At 39.3% G+C, this 19,173-nt stretch overlaps 1 protein-coding gene across 3 annotated transcripts in view; it reads right to left on the bottom strand.

The window, feature by feature from the left end:
• Window positions 1–19,173, bottom strand: part of kiaa1549la (KIAA1549-like a) — a 99,148-nt gene that overhangs the window by 50,575 nt on the left and 29,400 nt on the right. For all 3 annotated transcript variants that reach the window (XM_088298755.1, XM_088298756.1, XM_088298757.1), the window contains exons 2-7: window positions 15,775–16,401; window positions 11,911–12,711; window positions 11,214–11,329; window positions 8,970–9,192; window positions 5,950–6,083; window positions 3,223–3,391 (exon numbers count right to left, since the gene is read on the bottom strand). In XM_088298755.1, coding sequence (XP_088154881.1) covers window positions 3,223–3,391; window positions 5,950–6,083; window positions 8,970–9,192; window positions 11,214–11,329; window positions 11,911–12,711; window positions 15,775–16,401 — 2,070 coding nt within the window. The remainder of the gene's footprint in view (window positions 1–3,222; window positions 3,392–5,949; window positions 6,084–8,969; window positions 9,193–11,213; window positions 11,330–11,910; window positions 12,712–15,774; window positions 16,402–19,173) is intronic.

Genomic DNA, 19,173 nt, shown 5'->3' with positions numbered 1-19,173 from the left:
ATTTCTCGAAGTGTAATCTGATTCCTCGATGTTATAAAAGGGAATGTATGAAAAACATCGATGAACAGAAGGGAGATGAAGTTGTCAAATAAACTTTGTTAACCTTTCTGTCTCCACAAGAGCTGTTCGTCCTCTCCTTTTAGCTTACGAACACTATATGTCAAATTGGCGAACCTGACACATACATGTCTTTGTAGTATTATTTTATGCATTGTAACAGGTATTTGTTAAATACTTTAATTATATAATAAGCAGGTCAAACATAAACTAGGTCATGAATCATTCACTGCCCTGCAGTGGCCTCAGTGCCTCTCAGCAGGCAGTGTTGTCGAAGGCAAACTACATATGCAGCAAAAGGCTGTCTGAGCCCAGCAGCACATTGAAAAAAGAATGAGTACAACAACAACTGTTACGCAATAACTATCAAAAATTGCATAATTACAGTAGACTTGCATGGGCCCGGTTCTATGCTACAAAAGAAGCAGAAGTTGCCTCATCTCTCTGGCAACAACAATTCCATTTTACGAGGTTGACTCCTATAATAGACGATTTTGTCCCATATTTCACCGCTTAATCTCTTGGTGCATTGTCAATAGTTAAACATTTCTTAACTTGCATTGTGTCATTCCTCTGTCTGATGACTGCTTCAAGATTAAAACTAGATCTAGAGCGTTTTTCATCCCAGGATTCAAGAATGGCTCTTAGCTTTTGTTCTCCTCCAACTGGGGTGCTCAATAAAACATGAAACAAGTCGTGAGCCTCAACTCTGTGAGAACCACTTTGACATTTAGACATATATTATAATAAGACGATTATTCAACTAATGGCATGGGGGAGGTTGAGCATGTCTGCCTCTCCGTCTGAAATTCTGAACCTTTCTGTGAGGACTTTGAATGTTCGACACTACTGTAGATGAACTTGCTTCCACATTCCCATAAAACATACATACACGGTTCATTGAATATGAAATTCCCCAAAGTTGTGAATGTGAGAGACTTTTTGTTTGCATAATTACAGCTGCTCCAAAATCAAATCAAATCAAATTTTATTTATATAACACTTTTCATACATGAAATGCAGCTCATATTGATGTAAAATAAAAGCATCACACTCACAACAGGAAGACATGGCAAGGCAGAGAGAAACCATATGAGGAAAATGTACCCAAGGTAAGCCAAGGTAGGTCAAAATGCTGCTGCTCACCTCCTAAGCTCAAGGAGATAGCAAATACTTAAATTCTGGCCTCCCTTCACTGGCTCCCTGTACATTTTAGAGTTAATGTTAAGATTATTTCATTTGTTTTCAAGTATTCAAATGATCTCGGTTCACCTTACGTTTGGGACACTAGTGGGCCTCTCTGGGTGTACTGGCTGATGTGCCCCCCCAGTGCATTTGCTTATTTGCTATTTGCTGACAAAAAGCACCGGCGGAGCTGATATCCGGAACGGTCCGGCCCTCTGGGACAAGGGGAAAACAAATTTTAAAAAAATGTTTGATTAACCGGCCCAGGAATCGGCCCTCGTACTTTCGAAATGGGAGAGCGACAATAATTGCCACTGAACGCGTCAAAAACGCAACGACCAACTGTTTGTATATAAAGAGATGTGAAACAGCAGTGTGCGTTCAAGTGTGCTTGCATTTCCTTATCAGAATAAGTTCCGTGCCTCCCACCTGCTACTGGGGCATACTTTTACCATATAGGGGGTGCGATACCACAATCCCCATAACACCAATTGTGCGTACTTGCTTGCATGGGGCACGTTCATGGAGAAGAAGAAGATCAATAAGACCATAATAAGACAATAAGAAGGTAAGCGGATTTGAATAATAAAATTAACTAGCTAATGATGTTTAAATTAACATCTCTGCCGTGGGATGCTTTTTGTTTTGTTTTGTCTTTTTTTTTTTGTTGTTTTTTTTTTTTTTTTCTTTCTTTGTTACGGTGGCCGGAACAGTAAAGAGATGGAGAGGGACTGACCGGCAAAAGAGGGTGAAGTGCCCAGCTCTGAGTACTAATACACAAAATTTTAGACGACCTTAAATCAGGTCACAACGTGGTCAAGTGCCCAGCTCTGAGTACTAGTACACAAAATTTTAGACGACCCTAAATCAGGTCACAACGGTGGCACAACACGATTTTGGTTTATTTGATTAATACGCAGCGAGACAGATTCGGCACTCCGCAGACGAGTGGTGGATGGCATTGTGTTTTATTCATAAAAATTAAAACAGCATGAGACAATCCCTCATAATCATAGTCGAAATCAGTTCATTGAATGAATTATAATTATTATCAGCCTGTTTTTGAATAGGCCCCACCTGACCTCGCCGTACTAATGGATCTGAATAGGATTAGCCAATATTCTCTAACCTTTATTAAACCAAAAAGTCATTTTGTATGAAATAAAAAAGGAAGCTCTCATGCCAGACATCCCCCCAAAAAATTGTAAAAATTATGAAAATAGAAATAATTATATTGTTTTAATTTACTCCAAAATTTCATTCATACGCCCGTTTACTTGAAGACAAAATTCATATGAACGGCAATGCTAGAATATAAAGCTTTAATGCACCTTCTGCCATCTAACGGATGAGAATTGGATTGTTCTGTATACAATGTATTGTCTGTAAACGTGGCAGTCATAGTTAATAGGCACTTTGTGAATGATGAGAATTTAATCATCAACACATGCAGAGAAGATTCTAATAGTTCCATTAAGAGAATGAGTACTGTGCACTTCAATAAAAACTTTTTTTCTCTTTTTTGCCAGAAACCATAAATTATTTAGAGCTAGTGCCTAATTAATGAGCCATGATATGTCCTCGAGCAGTGGTTTCAATTAATATGGCTGGAGGGCGTTCACAGTAGCCAGAAATGATGAGATTATTCTTTTGCACTACAATGTGTGACCTTTCATTATATTTCACGGCACACATCTCTGCCCTATGACATTTTCTTGCCATCAAAATGCAGTGAGGGGGAAAAAAATTAGTAATACATTTTAAAGGGCATTACTGTATTGATCAATTTTAATAGCTATCGTTAACTCAATATATCTCAATATATCTCAATATATATATATATATATATATATATATATATAGATAGATAGATAGATAGATAGATAGATAGATAGATAGATAGATAGATATGACTATACATACAAACAAGCTGACTAGTGACAAACCAGGGCAGCAGAGCATTGTTGTGTGTTTACGTACGTTCAGCGATGACCAGAGGTGGGTAGAACAGAAAGTAGCCCACCAACTCTGCAGTGAGCTGGTTGAGGAGGCCACTCGAGATGGTTCCGTTGAGTTCGGTGTCCTGATTCTTGACCACATACACCAGCGAGACCGATGGAGATTGCTGTTCCTGTGACACACTGTGGATCTGAAGATCCCAAACAAAATAAAATGGGGTCATTTCAAATGCCCTTTTTCTAACATATGACCTGCCACGAATATGCATGGTTGTAATCTTGTAAGTCTTTATTCAGCCAGCCGCACACATGAACAGGTAGTAATGAACCACTTTATAATTCAAAGAGTGAAACTGAAACATTGTAGAAAATGTCTATGTTGCCTATAAAGATTGCATAACAGAGCTCCAGACACAGGATGACACTCTGAATGAACATTTTTTCCCCATAAGAGGACCTGTGTGGTGTTCGGGAAATAATAAGACTGAATCATCACGGTAAAATGTGTTGCACTAGGAATTCCCATCATACTGAGCCATATCTGTAAATATTTCAGAAGATGAATAATAAATGCTTCCTATATCTGCCACCGCTTGTCTGTGTATATACAGTTGTGATGAAAGGTTTACATACACTTGTAGAGAAGGTTCTCCTGAGTTTCCAGTTATTCCTATAACTCATTTTTCTCTGATAGCCATGAATGGACAGGTACTTCTTTGTCATAAAAATAAATAAATAAATAAATAAAAATATTCATGAAGTTTGGTTCTCTTTTGACTTTATCATGGCTTAACAGAAAAATTGACCAAATGCATACATACATATATAAATACATCAATACATACATACAGCAACACAAATTCACAATTTTGGTGACTTAGAAAGTGGTGTCAATGAAATGAGCTTCATAGCATGTCCTTTAAACTTCTTGTGAGTGATTATGAAGGCCATAACTGTAGAATTTTCTCAGTCCATTTACCGTAAATAGGGCTCATTGTATAAAAATGCCCACAACATAACAATGGGAAAGTCAAAGGAGCTCAACACAAATCTGAAAAAGCGACTCATTGATTTGAACAAGTCAGTGGAGCCATTTCAAAGGACGTGCAGTTCCCAAGACCAACAATGAAAACAACTGAACAGAGGTGTCAGTGTCCACAGTCAAGCGTGTTTTGCACCAAACATGGATTGAGTGGCTGCCATGCAAGAAGGAAGCCCGTGCTCCAAAAGCCGCACCACAAAGATAACACTTTCTAGAGGAAAGTTCTGTAGTCTGACAAGACCGAAATTGAGCTGCCACAATGCCCAGCAACATGTTTGGGGGAGAAAAAGTGAGGCCTTTAACCCCAACAACTCTATGCTTCCTGTCAAACACGGTGGTAGTATTATGCTGTGGGGCTGTTTGGCTGCCATTGGCACTGCTGCTTTACACAGAGTAAATGGGATAATCAAGAAGGAGGATTACTGTCAGATTCTACAAGATAACCTAAAATCATCAGCCCGGAGTATTCCAAAAAGACAATGACCCCCCAACACACATCAAAGCTGTGATGAAATGGCTAAATCAGGTCAGAATTAAGGTTTTAGAATGGCTTTGCCAAAGTCCTGACTTAAACCCCATGGGGACAATGCTGAAAGAAGCAAGTCTATGTCAGAAAGCCAAAAAATGTAGCTCAACTGCACCAATTATGTCAAGAGGAGTGGGGAAAAATTCAATCCGAAGCTTGTGGATGGCTACAAAACATGCCTAATTAAAATAAAAAGGGGCATGTAAATATTAGCATTGCTGTACGTACATTTTTGTCCCAGCAGATTTGGTCACATTTTCTGTTAAGCCATAATAAAGTCATAAAAGGACCAAACGTCAGGAATGTGTTTTTTTTTTTTTTTTGCATCAAAGTTTCTGTTCCATTCACTCTATCAGAGAAAATTTGCGAGTTAGAAATAAGTGGAAACTCAGGAGAGCCTTGACCTTGTGTTCTTTACAAGTGTATGTAAACTTTTGACAACAACTGTACTCTACTGCATATCCATGTCAACCAGAGGGAAAGAAGCAGAAAACACCAAAAGAGCTTTTACTGGATTCACTAAACAAGTGAGATGAAAAGATCAATCCTAATCTCCAGTCATCAAGACTTGCACACTCACACATTAAATAAGAGAAACTGTGGCTAGCATTTTTTTACTACATTTCAAATCTGATTTGCATGCTATAAACTTACTGTGTGTGTAAATAATAATCTACATAAAGCCATACGCTACTGTAAGATGGGCTGAGGATATGTAAACAGTTTGTGTATTTCTAATCATGTTTTTATACACTATTTGTATCAGTGATAATTGCGCGCACACACACAGACACTTACGTCGTTGCTTTAGCACACACGCGCACAGCTGGAACACACACCCCCACACACACTTACGCTTTTCTTTAAGTTTCGATTTCCTTGCTTTAGCGTGAATTCCTGACTGACCTTCACACGTGATTTATGCCTGCTTTCCAGTCTCCCTGGAGACAGACCCCCATTGTCGGCTAAGGTATGAGCCACTTTAATAAAAAGTCCGAGCGGGGGTGGGAGAGAGAGAGAGAGTGCGAGGGATTGAACTAAGCAAGACCTCCTGGCTCGCTCTCCCATTCGCGAATGGTCAAAAACAAAACTTTAACTGGTTTACTCTGGTTTTCTGCCACCTTTAGTAAGTTATTTTCAGTCTAAGAAAGGCGTCAGGGCATTTTAAACCTGACAGCTACCTCCACAGTGAGCTTGCTGTAGGTCTCGAGCACTTTGTCCTGAGCTTCGTCAAAGGCGCTCTCCAGTCTCTGTTCCAGCATCTGGACAAAACTGCAGGAGTAGATGTTGTCTGTGGGGCCAACAAATCTCAACACTGGAAAAAGAAGACAAAACAAAAAAGTGTTTAAGTATGCTGTAAGTAAAATATTCCAAATTGGGGTGGACTTTCTCAGGCTATAGGATTGCATCGATGCTGTGACTTCTGAGTTTGTATATGTATGTATGTATGTAGGTGTGTGCGTGGGCGTGCGTGTGTTTGTGCAAGTGTATAAAGAGCGAAGAAACCATAAGCGTTGAATATAAGGCAGGAGAAAGACATCGGCCAAGTTTTAATTACTGTGGTATAAATGAAAATAAATTCTACTTTTGACTACGGAGATGCACGAAAGAGGATTAGGGCCATGAAGGGGAAAAAAAAGGTTGTAAGGATTCTGACAGTATTCTCAGAATTCTCACTTTCAAGTGCGGATTCTGACTTTAAAGTCAGAATTCTAAGAATAAAGTCAGAATCCTTACAATCTTTTTTTTTCTTCATGGCCCTAATCCTCTTCCGTACAAGTATTTAGACGATGACAGACTCTTTTTTTAATGATTTTATCTATACATACTACCACAGAGGATTTGAATTAAAACAACCAACATGGAACTGATCTGTAAAACCTTCATCCTTTATCCAAGCCGTTTCACAAAAGACAATTTAAGGGAGTGCAATCATTTAATGCAGAGTGCATCCATCAATAATGACACCCTCGAAGCCTGGAGCTCATTGACGTGACCAAATTCTGAGTTTCCTCCTTGGAGGCCGTCACAGTAGCCACCCTCAATCACTACTTGCTTGTTCATTTGCTGCTTTCAGTTTTTGTCTTTAGTACGTGAAAAGCATGTTCGAAGGACCACTGACTTGGTCGTTAAATTATATTAGTTGTCGTTGCCTTTTTCGCAATAACTTACAGCTGCTTAAAGTTACTCTTTGGACAGGCAAAAGCAAGGTCGCCCAAGATTGTATTAGAAAAAGGCTGGGAAAAGAAAAGTATTAACAAGGAATGGAGCAGCTCATGATCAAAAGCAGACCACATAACATCAACCTTAGCAACGGATGTGTTTTGGCATGGAAATGTACTTCATGCCTGCTAATTAAAGTTGTTCACTGGTGTTTATTGTGCTGTGCTGCTGATGTAACAAGATGAATTGTGAAGTGCTGTTGGCGATAGGAGATGTGTCAGGAAAGTTCTGGACCTGTCTGTGAATCATTGCAGTAAACAATAGACTGTCATTGTGGTGATTCGTAAAATATCGGAAACGTAAATCAGTCAATTTTCAGAATCAGCTTGTCATCATTAGGGTAACAAGCAATACACGTTCTAAAAAATGAAGGAAGTACCCTGGAATGGTCACTTGCAAATTGTGGTGCAAAACACATTTAAACTTTGGTGCGTCACACAGACAAAAAAAAAAAACAAGAAAGAAAAAGAAAAAAAATATCCTTCACTGGTCTCATAATCTGCAAAACATGGCAGCCAAACCGTCTTAATCCACTTGCTAATATTGCAAATTTTATGAATGCGTTATGATCCGAACAAACTGGACTAACCTTTACTTAATGTTCCCCCAGTGAAAATCTTAACACAACAAGTGAGAAATTGTTTCAGAAAAAACAATTACAATTTACTGCACCAAGTCGCAGGTACAGTTAGGGACACATTTTGTAATGGAGAAAAAGTTGAATAAAAATGAATCAATAAATAAATATATGTGCGGCACGGTGGGCCACTGCTTAGCACGTTTCCTTCACAGTTCAGAGGTGCAGGGTTGGGAGCTCTGGCTTTCCTGTGTGGGGTTTGCATGTTCTCCCCCGTGCCTGTGCGGGTTTCCTCCGGTCACTCCGGTTTCCTCCCACTCTCCAAAAGCAAGCATGGTAAGTTGATTGGACTCTCTAAATTGTCCCGAAGTGTCTTTGTGTGCCAACCAGTTCAGGGTGTACCCCACCTACTGCCTGAAGAAAACTGGGATACGCTCCAGCACACCCCTTGTGAGGAGAAGTGGCTTAGATAATGGATGGATGGATAAATAAATAAAAAGTAAGGTACAACTTTAAAGGGGAACTTAACACTAAAATCTTCTTTACCATATGTTATATAACACGCCATTCTGATTGATATTGTGTTGAAGCTTTGTGGTATGCAAACTCCTTTTTGCATAATTTGCCCAAAAGCACACTTTTATCAAGGCTTCCATCAGGTAGTTGAAATAACTCTGCCTCCCATTAATCCTAGCAATGTGGTTTTATCTAATTCCTGTTTCAATAGCCGCTTGCCACATCATTTGCCAAGCACTGACATGTGCGTCAGTGTAATTGGTGTATCAGGAAATCTTTTTTGTTTGTTTGTTTTGCTTTGTTTTATGTGCCCGCACCTGGCGAAAACTCCACCAGCTGCCATTGCTCAAAATGTGTAGTAAAGAACAAGTTCACGTGTATCTTAAATCTCTCTCCAAGTATCTGTTTGCTTGATATCCATTTGTTAATCACACAGATTCTCTGTTTGATCCCCCTCCCAATAGACTGCGTACAAGCCGCCGTTTGGCATGGAGAAAATTGTTTTGTTAAGAAGCTGCTTGGTTAAATGAACTGATTTCACTTTGCTTTGAATCATGGGGGTTTTGCATCGGATTTACGGTATCAAAGACTAAAGCAGAGCAGAAGTAATGAAAAAAATCCCATTTCTTTCTTTGCTCTTTTGTTCACCACTTTCTGTATCCCTTTGCGGATATTCTCTCCCATACCACTGCACTTTCACTCGCAGTCAGTAATAATATTGTGAAATTTCATGAATGTAAAAATGACAAATATATATGTGTGTATATATATATATATATATATATATATATATATATATATATATATAAAACAAGGTTTTCCCATATGGACGTCTTATGTAAATGAAAACACATCTATTTCAAATTATCATAGGTCTATAATCACCTGTTTTCAGCTGCAGGTGGATGCTTGGGGTCGGCACCCACGTGGCCACGGGAATCAGAACTGCCCTAACCAATGGTGTATGCTGCCTGATGTCAGACAGCAGCTTGTCAAAGCCATAAACACTAAGCGTCTCAACCACAATGGAGGAAATATAGACGTTTTTGACACCAGCCACATAGTAAACCAGTGTCACATTTCGTGGGCTACAGTCATCCCGTTCCACCTGCAAAAGAATGCAGAAGTTGTTAAAATGTGCATAAAGATTAAAAACTCAACATGTGAGTTTTTCTTTTTGTATTCCCAAAATTTGCTTTGTTATTCTTTGCATAGAAAAGTAGTACTCTGCTCTTTTTTCACCCATTCAACATAGTTTATCTGCATTCCGCTGTTTATTTCATTTAGTGTAGATTATTCTTGTTTTTTTTCTGACGTGCACCCTTGGTTAAACAAATTTTGATTTTATTTGATCATTGCCTCTGTCATTTTTTGTTGGATCCATTTTTCTGCACACAAAATCCCAACTGCTATTTTAGCTTTTTTAATTTATGGTGTTTCTGACACTTAAATTGTGATATATATACTCCATGTCAGTACTCTTGACAGCACAATGGATGACTTGAGTCAGCCTTAAAAAGACAAATTTCCGGCAGGTAATTTGATGATCTCTCAGAATGGGTATTATATCAGGCCTATTCTGCATGCCTAAACATTATAAAAAGCACTGATCTGCATTTAAAACCTGGTACATATTTCTAAAGTATTGTGTACATTTATTTCCAACGGTCTTGTCGTCATTCAGTGACGACAAGACCGTTGGAAGTAATTGAGGTTTATTTTTATTATTATTATTTTCCTTTTCTTACAATCAGATTTCAGCTTCTCTGTGTTGCCTTAGCGGCATAAATTTCTCAATGTCTTCAGATGCAGGATTTATTGATTTTAAGAATCTAAACCAATCGGATTTCAAATTCAGGATAACAAAGAATGCATGCTTCCCTGCTGAGAAGGTCAGCACTTTTCCGTCCTCTGATTGGTTCAGAGCAACTCATGAGGTATTTGTTGCATAATGCCTGTAGAGCACAACTTCACCTGACTGAAATTCATTTTCAAGGAGAACTATAAAAAAAAAGAAAAGAAAACCTGGGCATTGTGAGGATAAGGCTTGTAGCTGGCAGACTTGACGGTGAAGGATTTATTTGCCACTTTCCGAGTGGCCACATAACTGTCACTCTCCATATCAACTGCTACTTGCAAAAGATGATGGGAGTTTGTTTCCTATTTTGAACTTGTCATTCCTATAAGTGTGTACTTTTTTATTCTCAATTCAGCGGTTTATAAACGTGTTTAAAATGAAGAAACAGCTAGTATAATTCGCTGCACATCTGAGGATTTATTTAGTTTTTTATTAAAAAGGAAGAATGTTGGGAGGGTGTAACACCTAAATCCCCCACACATTTTCAGTGTGTTTAAACATTGGGCTAATAGCCACGTAATGGTTTCACAGGTGCTGTAATGTTAAGCATTGTGTTAATTTTGCCCCCTATAACGTTAGGGCTTTCATAAACACTGTCTTTACCTGTCTGTCTGATGCTTCAGGTCAGGTGAGACATGAAGGCTCTAGCTGTTTAGCTTGGCGTCTGGCGCTCAGCGCTGCATGACAACTAACTGGGGCAAGCGGGGGGGGCGGAAAGGCGAGGGCTAGTGTGCATCGCGATTCAGCCATGGGCGCAATTCTCACATGAACGCTAATAAATGCCTTTCAGACTTCATAATAAATTGTGAGGGAATCTATGCCCTAGACCTTATAGAAGATAATATTAACTTTTAAGTATCGATGAATGAAGAAAAGAAATCAGCTTTGACAGAAAGGGCAATTGTCGCATCCAGAGCAAAAGGGCCTGTGCACGTGACTCTTTGCTGTTTGTGAAGTATCCAACCATCTTTTCTCTTTACTGCTTACCGCTTTTTTTTAAGCAAGCTATAGACCTATTAGACAAAGAAGAGGTTCTGGCAATTAACCTTCAGATGCAAGTCTTGACCTGTGTGTATTATTTATTAACCTGCGAGCAGAGCTGGGCAGTCCGTCCCCGGGAGCGTATCGGTCGGGTGTAGACAATTTTTATGAAGGTCGAGGCCGGATGGGTACTGAGATAGCGGCCGGAGGGCGGAGGACTGACCGGCAAAAAAAGGGTTAAGTGCCCAGCTCTGCTTGCTAGTCGAGGTGAAAATGGAGGATAGACTGACCTGTGCATAAGCAGTGGAGTCGTTTAGGGCTTTCTGCAGGGCATGGCTTAGTCCTTTTGCTAGATTTTGTTTTAGGACAAGATCAAGTTGGTTCTTACGAACCTCAATGGACAAAACTGTGGAGGAAGAAACATGGCATATCTTGTTTTAACACATAACCCATAAATTGGTTGTATTCTTTATCTGTTTGTAAGATGAAAGTGTCAGAAATAACAGAGTGCTTAAGTGTGCTGAGTACAAAATACCAAAGCATTTCATGTACTAGATATTGCAGTAGTCTGCAGCTTCATTTTTAATCATCTTATTCATTATGTTCTGGGAATATGTACCCTTGTTTTAGTGAGTGCATGTTTTAATTAATCGGACTGCAAATAATTACATCTTGGACTCATAATGGCTACAGCAAGTCTGAGCTGCCGAAAGGGCATTGTACCTGTTCATCATGACTTCATTATAAATGTAACAAGAAAATGGCAAAAACCTGTTTCTATAGCTGATTGATTATTTGCCCGTGGCGATAATAATGTAGCATGACTTTTGAAAAAATATCACAAATGAAACAAAATATAATATAGTTTCATCATTTGGAGACAAATCCACATCTAAAATGATATTGTTTGAAAATGTAAACGTATGTGATTATGTTAAGCTGAAGTCATTATCCTGAAGCATTGTTTGATATAAAAAGGTTGTTTACCTGTTTTGACCCAGTACTTCTCGGTGATGTTGCATGGTAAAGGACTTTCTTCTGTAATAGTGCTGCTGGGCCATTCTGTAGTTGTAGTTGTAAATGGTACTGTTTGAGCTGGCAAAAACCCTGTCGTCGCCACCCTCGGTGGTGGAGTTGTTGCTAAGGTCGTAGTAGTTGTGGTGACAGCAGTGGTGGTGTCTGGAGTAGTAGTTACAGGTGTAGTAGTGGTAATTATTGCGGTGGAAGGAGCGGGTGTCCAAGTGGTTGGGGGACTTGTCGTGGTGATGGTGATGGTGGCAGGCTCAGTCGCAGCTTCTGTGGTTGCTTTGAGGCTCGATGATGATTGAATGGTTACAGCGTCTGTGATATTTGAGGAAACTGTTACAGTGACCCCAGTGGTTACCGTTGGTGCAGCAACAGCAATTGTGTTCACAGTAGAAATGGTCACCGAGGACCTAGTTGCTGTCAGGGTTTCCACCTGAACGCTATCTTCGGTCAAGTTGTCAAGGCTTGTGGTGAGTGAAGCCACAGTTGACTCGTGTGTTGTATTTGCTTTCAGAATGGTACTTGAGGTGATGGTGGTTGACAGAGTGCTTGTGGGAATTTTCAGAGTTGTTGCGTTCTGAGAGGAAGTCCGAGTGTGCACGGGCACAGTGGTGTTCCATTGATGCGTGGAGAAAGGGCTGGTGACATTTGCTGGAAGTGTGATGTCGTGGTCCCCAACTGTGGACAAAAGAGACTCTGGAACTGTGGGAAGATCCCAGGCGGGCAGGCTGCTCACTGACGCCTCGGTAGGTTGGACAACATCTGCATCAAACACAATTAAAGAATGCTTTATTTCTACAGTTTTGATATACGTTGAAAACAAGAACCAAGTGTATATTGCAAAAAAATGCAAAATGCTGCTTTGGTCCAGACCAGAAGCGAACCAAAGCACACGTGTTCAGAGCTTAAATGAACTACTTAAGATGGTGTGCATGGAAAGATCATGAGATATCAGTCCTGAGGCTTTGTTGTGATAAGGATGCTGGAAATGCACAAAGATTTGCATATTTCACCCTTTTGGGAAGAAGCAATGCCATCTAACCCCACTTGAATTAAGTATGGTTGAAAATATATGCAGGATACTCCGACGAAAAGACAAATAAATCTCACATTCGAGCAAAAATAGAAGTTGATGTGCTTATCGACATGAAACGTGTGCAAATATTTGACACAATGAAATCCAATTTCAATGCAGAAGCCACAGATGAATTGTAATATGTGGGACTGAGGAATTTTATCTTTGAACACGAAATGCATGCCAATGGGAGGAAACAAAAATGCTGCAGAGGACAAGGCATGGAACTGCCAATGTAGAATAAACAATTTTAACTGATAAAATACTTGGGAGTATGTTCAAAAGTATTTAAATTAGTGCTGTCAAGTGATTATTTTTTTTAACTAATTAATCACAAAAAATTCCATGATTAATTGCAATTAATCACATTTTCCAACTACAATTTTTTCGCGACACTTATAACAGATATTTACTTGAATAATAAATATCCTGTAACTGATGCAAAATCACCAAATATGAAGTATATTTAATTCAAAGACTGTTCTAATAGCTTTCTTGGATTCTAGAATACAATCTAAATGGAGACATCTTTGCAGAAATTTATTTTCGAAACATTTCTCAAAACTGCCCACAACCACCACACTGCAGCAGTGTTGCTTTGCAAGGCCCAGTGTAACTTGAACACTGTGTTTTCTTCTGAGACGTGCTATTGATGTTCAGTTAATATGGCACAATATTGGCAAAGTATGCAAATTATTTTGAAAATAAATCAAACTGAGTTAACTGAGTTAAAATATTTAACTGAGTTAAAAAATGTGGCATTAGTCACCTGAGTTAACGCTTTAATTTTGACAGCTCTAATTTAAATAAATTCATTCATATTTGTGAGTAGTTTAAAATGTATTTGCGAGTACAAAGGTAGCATTTCTTTCCCATAATGGCACGGGATATTGCACCCCCCCCAAAAAAAAGCCATTTTTAAAAGCATTTGGCCTACATTTTACCAATATATTCAAAAATTAAGTAAGAAAACATATTGTATTTGTAATTTTATGGCTTATAATGTCTGCTGTAAATAATTTACATTTGCTGTATTTTTTTTTCCCAAAATACCATGCTCAGATAAAAAATAAATAATATATATTTTAATTTACATTTGGTCTACAGTATGCCAGTATGTTTGAAAATTAAGTAAATTGGTGTATTTGTCATTTTGACGATTTATTATTATGCCTGGAGTCCATGATATCCGTTCAACATTTTTTCACATAATTGCACGTTATTAAATTGTGTAGGGACATATCCATACGCTCGAGCATAGTTGTAAAGAAACAAATTTACTCCACATTGGCAGTTCACTGTGTCTGTAGTATTGAAACTTATGTTAGGTGAACACGATGCAGCACAGATCACAGGGTCACTGCATATATTGATGAAGTTGGATGTAATTTAAGTCCTTTTAATTTAAGTCCTTTTATAGAAAACTGGTTATTAGATGTCAACCTCAATGCAGGTTTCTATACACCACAAAATTATTTTTTGTTTGACAACCACCTAGCAGACTTAAAGGGCATTTTGACCATGCAGCTGGCTCGTGGTCATACGTAAGTATTGTCAAATTTCTGGAGCAAAAGTGGCTTGCTTGTTGACGTCATGATCATCAAGTTGATTGTTACATTCCAAAGCAGAGTTATTATTACTGTAGGCAGAAGATTAAAACTTACTGGTGAAATAAATAATTAATTTTTACATTTATTTAGTTTTTATCTTTTAGTCTACTTTTCACCATGTTGCTTTTGATAACGGTATATAATTTTCATGGTTTTATCAAAAAATTTCAACAATTACAAACTAACGAATTTGAGAAAATTGGATTACAAGTCTTTTAAGTGATGAAAATGTTCCAATTCTTCTAGGTGATTACCAACTTACGGATCCCAAAAGGCATAGAAGAAAAAATCTTTTCGTTTCTTTGCAGAGATTTGAGTTCAAACTTTGCGAGATAACACAAATGATTTCTTGGCAAGGGAACATTTTTATTAATGCGCGTTTATGCACTTCCGGGTCACACGGAAAAACAAGCCTTAATGTGTGGGGGGGATGAACACCTTATTTGGCAACCCAAGCCACAGAGACTCACTCAGCTGCATTTGTCATGAAAATTTAAAGTATGATGGCGGCTTGTGTGGATAAAAAGGAGGCAGTGGTGGTTATTTCACTCAGGAAAGATTATTGGTTGGCGACAAACAGTAAGGTAAGTAACAGTAAGGAATTAGAGCGTGTCCCTTTGGATTTTGAGACGCGTGGTGGGTGTGTGTGCGTGCGTGTGCGTGTGCGCTGGTGTGCGTGCTTCTGTGCGTGTGCGTACGTGCGGGTGTGGTCGCAGTTGCCGTTGTTTTACGATTGCCTGAAGATGAGAGGGGTATTTCGCTAATTTCCTCAATTAGCCTGGTTCCTACCTTAGATTGTATTTGTGCTAGTGCATTATAACCTACAGTCATTTTTTTTGCTTTAATCACTCATTTAAAAATAGAATATCCAAAGAAACAATTTTTACCCATATTTTTTTAAAGAAAATGCCATTATTCCTCGCAGCAAAAAACTATAAACTAGCTGATTTAAAAAATATATATATAACTTAAGTAATTAAACATTTTTAATAATGAATTTTGAACTTGAACAGAGGAGCTGGACCATGTCATAATTTATCAATCTAACATGTGAGACTGCTATGATTAGGAGGCATTGGTCTTGGAGAAGGTGTGCGCTCAAATGAGAGCTGCTCTCGTTTAACAAATTTTAAAACTTACCAAGACTGGTGCTGCTGTTATTGTCTGAAGAGCTGTTGCCGACATCAGTAAGGGAGACAGCGTCTGGCTTTGCTGTCTGAATGTCACGGTTAATGGTGAGAGTGGAGGGTAAAGATGTGGACGAGGAACTTAAAGAGGACGCTTTTGTTGTTGAGCTAGAAGAGGAGGAGACTTTGGATGATGATGGCGAGGAGATTTTGGTCCATGCAGCCTTAGACAGCAGTCCTAAAGGCTTTCTCACTGCTGGTGGGTCTGGTGTGTCCGCCACCATTGTGAGGACCGACTTTCCTCCTTGATCCTCTCCGACCGCCTGCTCAAGCCAGGCGGCTGATTGTCGGGGTGAGCTTGGCGGGGTTTCCACCTTTCTTTCTCCCAGTCTTACTTCAACCCCATCTCCTTTCATGATTCCACGTTCTGAGAGGACCTCGCTGTCACCACCACCAGCAGCCTCTCTTTGTTTGGATTCATTCCATATTGATATTTTAGATTCAGTCAATACTTGGTGTGGAGTAGTCCCTTCCGTTACATCTTTGTCTCTATCGCCAGTCCCTCGGGTGGTTAAGCTGGGCATCCTGGGATCCAATAGCCAGTCAGACAATCTTCTTAAGTCACGATGGTCAGCCTCATCTGCATGAAATACAGAAAGGATGGAGAATTGGTCATTTTCATCAAAAAGTGCTAAACTTTGAAAAAAACAAGATTAGGATTGAAGTACAATTTCCTTTGAGTCGTGGGATGGAACATTATTTTTTTGTTTGAGTTCTTCGGGTATGTCAACGAGGCAACTACCCTTGAGCACACATAAACACAATTAGGCAATGCATGTACATAAGCTCTTTTCTCTCTACCAGCCAATACACATTCAAGTCAAATTGCTTTAAAGCTTTAAAACTGCAACACCGGAAAAATAGTAATAATATCTAAACTAGGTCACTTAGCTTTTGGAGGATAAAGCATAGGGAATTCATTTAGATGTTGCAGAGTGAATGTATTATGCTGATGCAATAACACGCAAATTACACACTGACATACCACTTATACACAAACACGCACACACGTAAAACACACACACATTGCCTACAGTAGATACTAATCAGATGTGTTGTGATGTTCGTGCTGGCTTCATTTTCCAAGAAGATACTGAAACACTCAGGCGGTAATGTTTCAAAAGAAAATGTAGGTGTCATTCACACCATCCCCATGAAGCAAGCGTCTCCTTTCATATGAGATCGAGACAGATTTATATCAACATTCTGAAAATGTCAATGTTTTTTGAGATTAAGTTTCAATTGATATTGGTATTATCAGTACAAGACATGCACTTGTGATAGTAGGTGACTTGGTAAACTGAGGAGAGGGAGAGGGAGAGGGGGGAAAGTTGACCTACAAGTACAAGATTTGCATTTAGAGGAGCTGGTACAGTCGGACAAAAGATGCAGCAGACAATGCTGTCATGGAAAACTAACGTCTTCTTCCATTATGTAATTTTGTTATTTATTTGTTATTCAATCACAGAATTAATGTAAGCAAAATATTTGCTTTTGTCAGAATTCTTGCAGTGCAGTGGTTGGAGTCGATCTGACATGTTCCAGCCATCAACATGGGACATTCGAAACGGCATAACAACAGTGACTGACGTGGTCACGTTTGTGTATGTCTTGTATGTGTGTGAAGTGAAATATGGTTTATTAATGTTGTTTTACCACATAAATGCTGCATTATAACCATTTTATACCTATATACACGCGTTAGTAGATGTCTGTGTTTATGTGTTGTGAGAATTTGCACAGGCTGTATCTATGTGTTATGAGAACGGGAATAATTGGAGAGAATTCGTACAGGGCCTAAGCACCAGGAATGTCTGACTCATGCGAAAAGGTACAGCCGATAACGAAAAGGGAGTGAGGATTGGCAAAGGCCAAAGTTGTGCGAAGGGCCATGCGAACCATCAAAGCGCACTCGAACGGGAGGGGATGGGGTGCGATATTGGCTATAAGAATGTGACGGAGGCAAAACGTAAGTAGAGTCGGCTGAGGGTTCTACGCGCGGACGCCCAGCATCGTATTTTTTGCTCGCATTACTGAGGACGCCGGGGCTCTCCGTCCTTCCAGCACACGGTAATGAGATTTATGTATTGCATGTAAACTATGAGCTGAAATACAATTGTTGCTTGCTTGCTTGCTTGTACACTTTATACTGTGGGTTAAATAAAATGTGCCGCTTGTTTAACGTAGTGAAGTGTTTGTTGTCCATGTAAGTCGCCGACGATCCGCGATCCTGAAGTTAATAATAAGTCATAGCAATTGATCATGAGTTGTGACTATTATATTATTTGATACTGTAATTGATTATAAGCAGTGTCTACTCAAGGGCTCACGCTTGTCTGATTGGATATAACAGACAGCTTAACCCATTGTAGCCTGGCGATTGGGTATCAGTCTCGCTACTAGTCACTCTTATTGATGCTGTAATTGATCATAAGCAGTATTAGAAATTGTTTCAAAACAGTGTGCTCTGAGCCCTTCCCAACTGTTTTGTGTGCACCTGCTCCCAAGTGTATCTCCCCTCACCTGCACCTTGTTATCGCTCATCACCTCATATTTTACGTCTTTAGGTCTCACCAGTTAATGCTGCTCCAAACAATCAAAATAACAGTGATTGTACCACATAAATTTTTCTTTGGCACCAGGATGTTAAAATGTATGATGTGCCTTGGAAAATTCTGTAATACGGTGGCCAAGCATCCATAGCATATATACTGTACATGTACTGCAAATATAAATAAATGCATGTTTGTGTAAGAAAGGGAATTTGTGTGAAGCGGATAATTGCTTTACTGAAACAATGGTATTTGGTTAAAAGAATAAAAATAAACTGTGGACCTTGAAGAACTTTAGACCTTAAAGCCCATCTATGACCCTTTAAATCATGCATCACCAAATGGCGGACCGAACCCATGCCCAATCTATGATGATTTTTTTTCAGGGCGCATTCGCAAACGTTGGCACTGCAATTCTTGTTAATACGGAAAAGGCGTCACTGATTTGAGCCAATCAAATCTTTTGTTTACGATCCACTGCCAATTGCGCAGCAGACCGGAAGAGAGTGCTGCTGACAGTATGCCTTGCTAAAAAGTTAGCAAGAAATTTAGTTTCGTTCTGGCTGCAGCCGATTCAAAACCAGTGTGCATCATATGCTCCGAAACCGTCGCAACATTTCGAAGCGCCACTACGAAAATACGGAGTCAGTTGAGTGTCATGCAGTGCATGCCATGTAATGCGGCTCTGCAGGGAATTCACAGTACACTCAGAAATGTGCAGGTGTTTTGCTGTTTGATGGAGACACCGGATTACGCACGCAGTATGCATTGCATACTCTATGCTATATTCCAGATGTTGT

Source organism: Idiotropiscis lumnitzeri, chromosome 6 (genome assembly GCF_059441095.1).
Source record: "Idiotropiscis lumnitzeri isolate Australia: NSW breed Sydney's pygmy pipehorse chromosome 6, RoL_Ilum_1.0, whole genome shotgun sequence".
Classification (NCBI taxonomy): Eukaryota; Metazoa; Chordata; class Actinopteri; order Syngnathiformes; family Syngnathidae; genus Idiotropiscis; species Idiotropiscis lumnitzeri.
The sequence above is the reverse complement of the archived record's forward strand: the minus strand, read 5'-3'. Positions and strand labels throughout refer to the sequence as shown.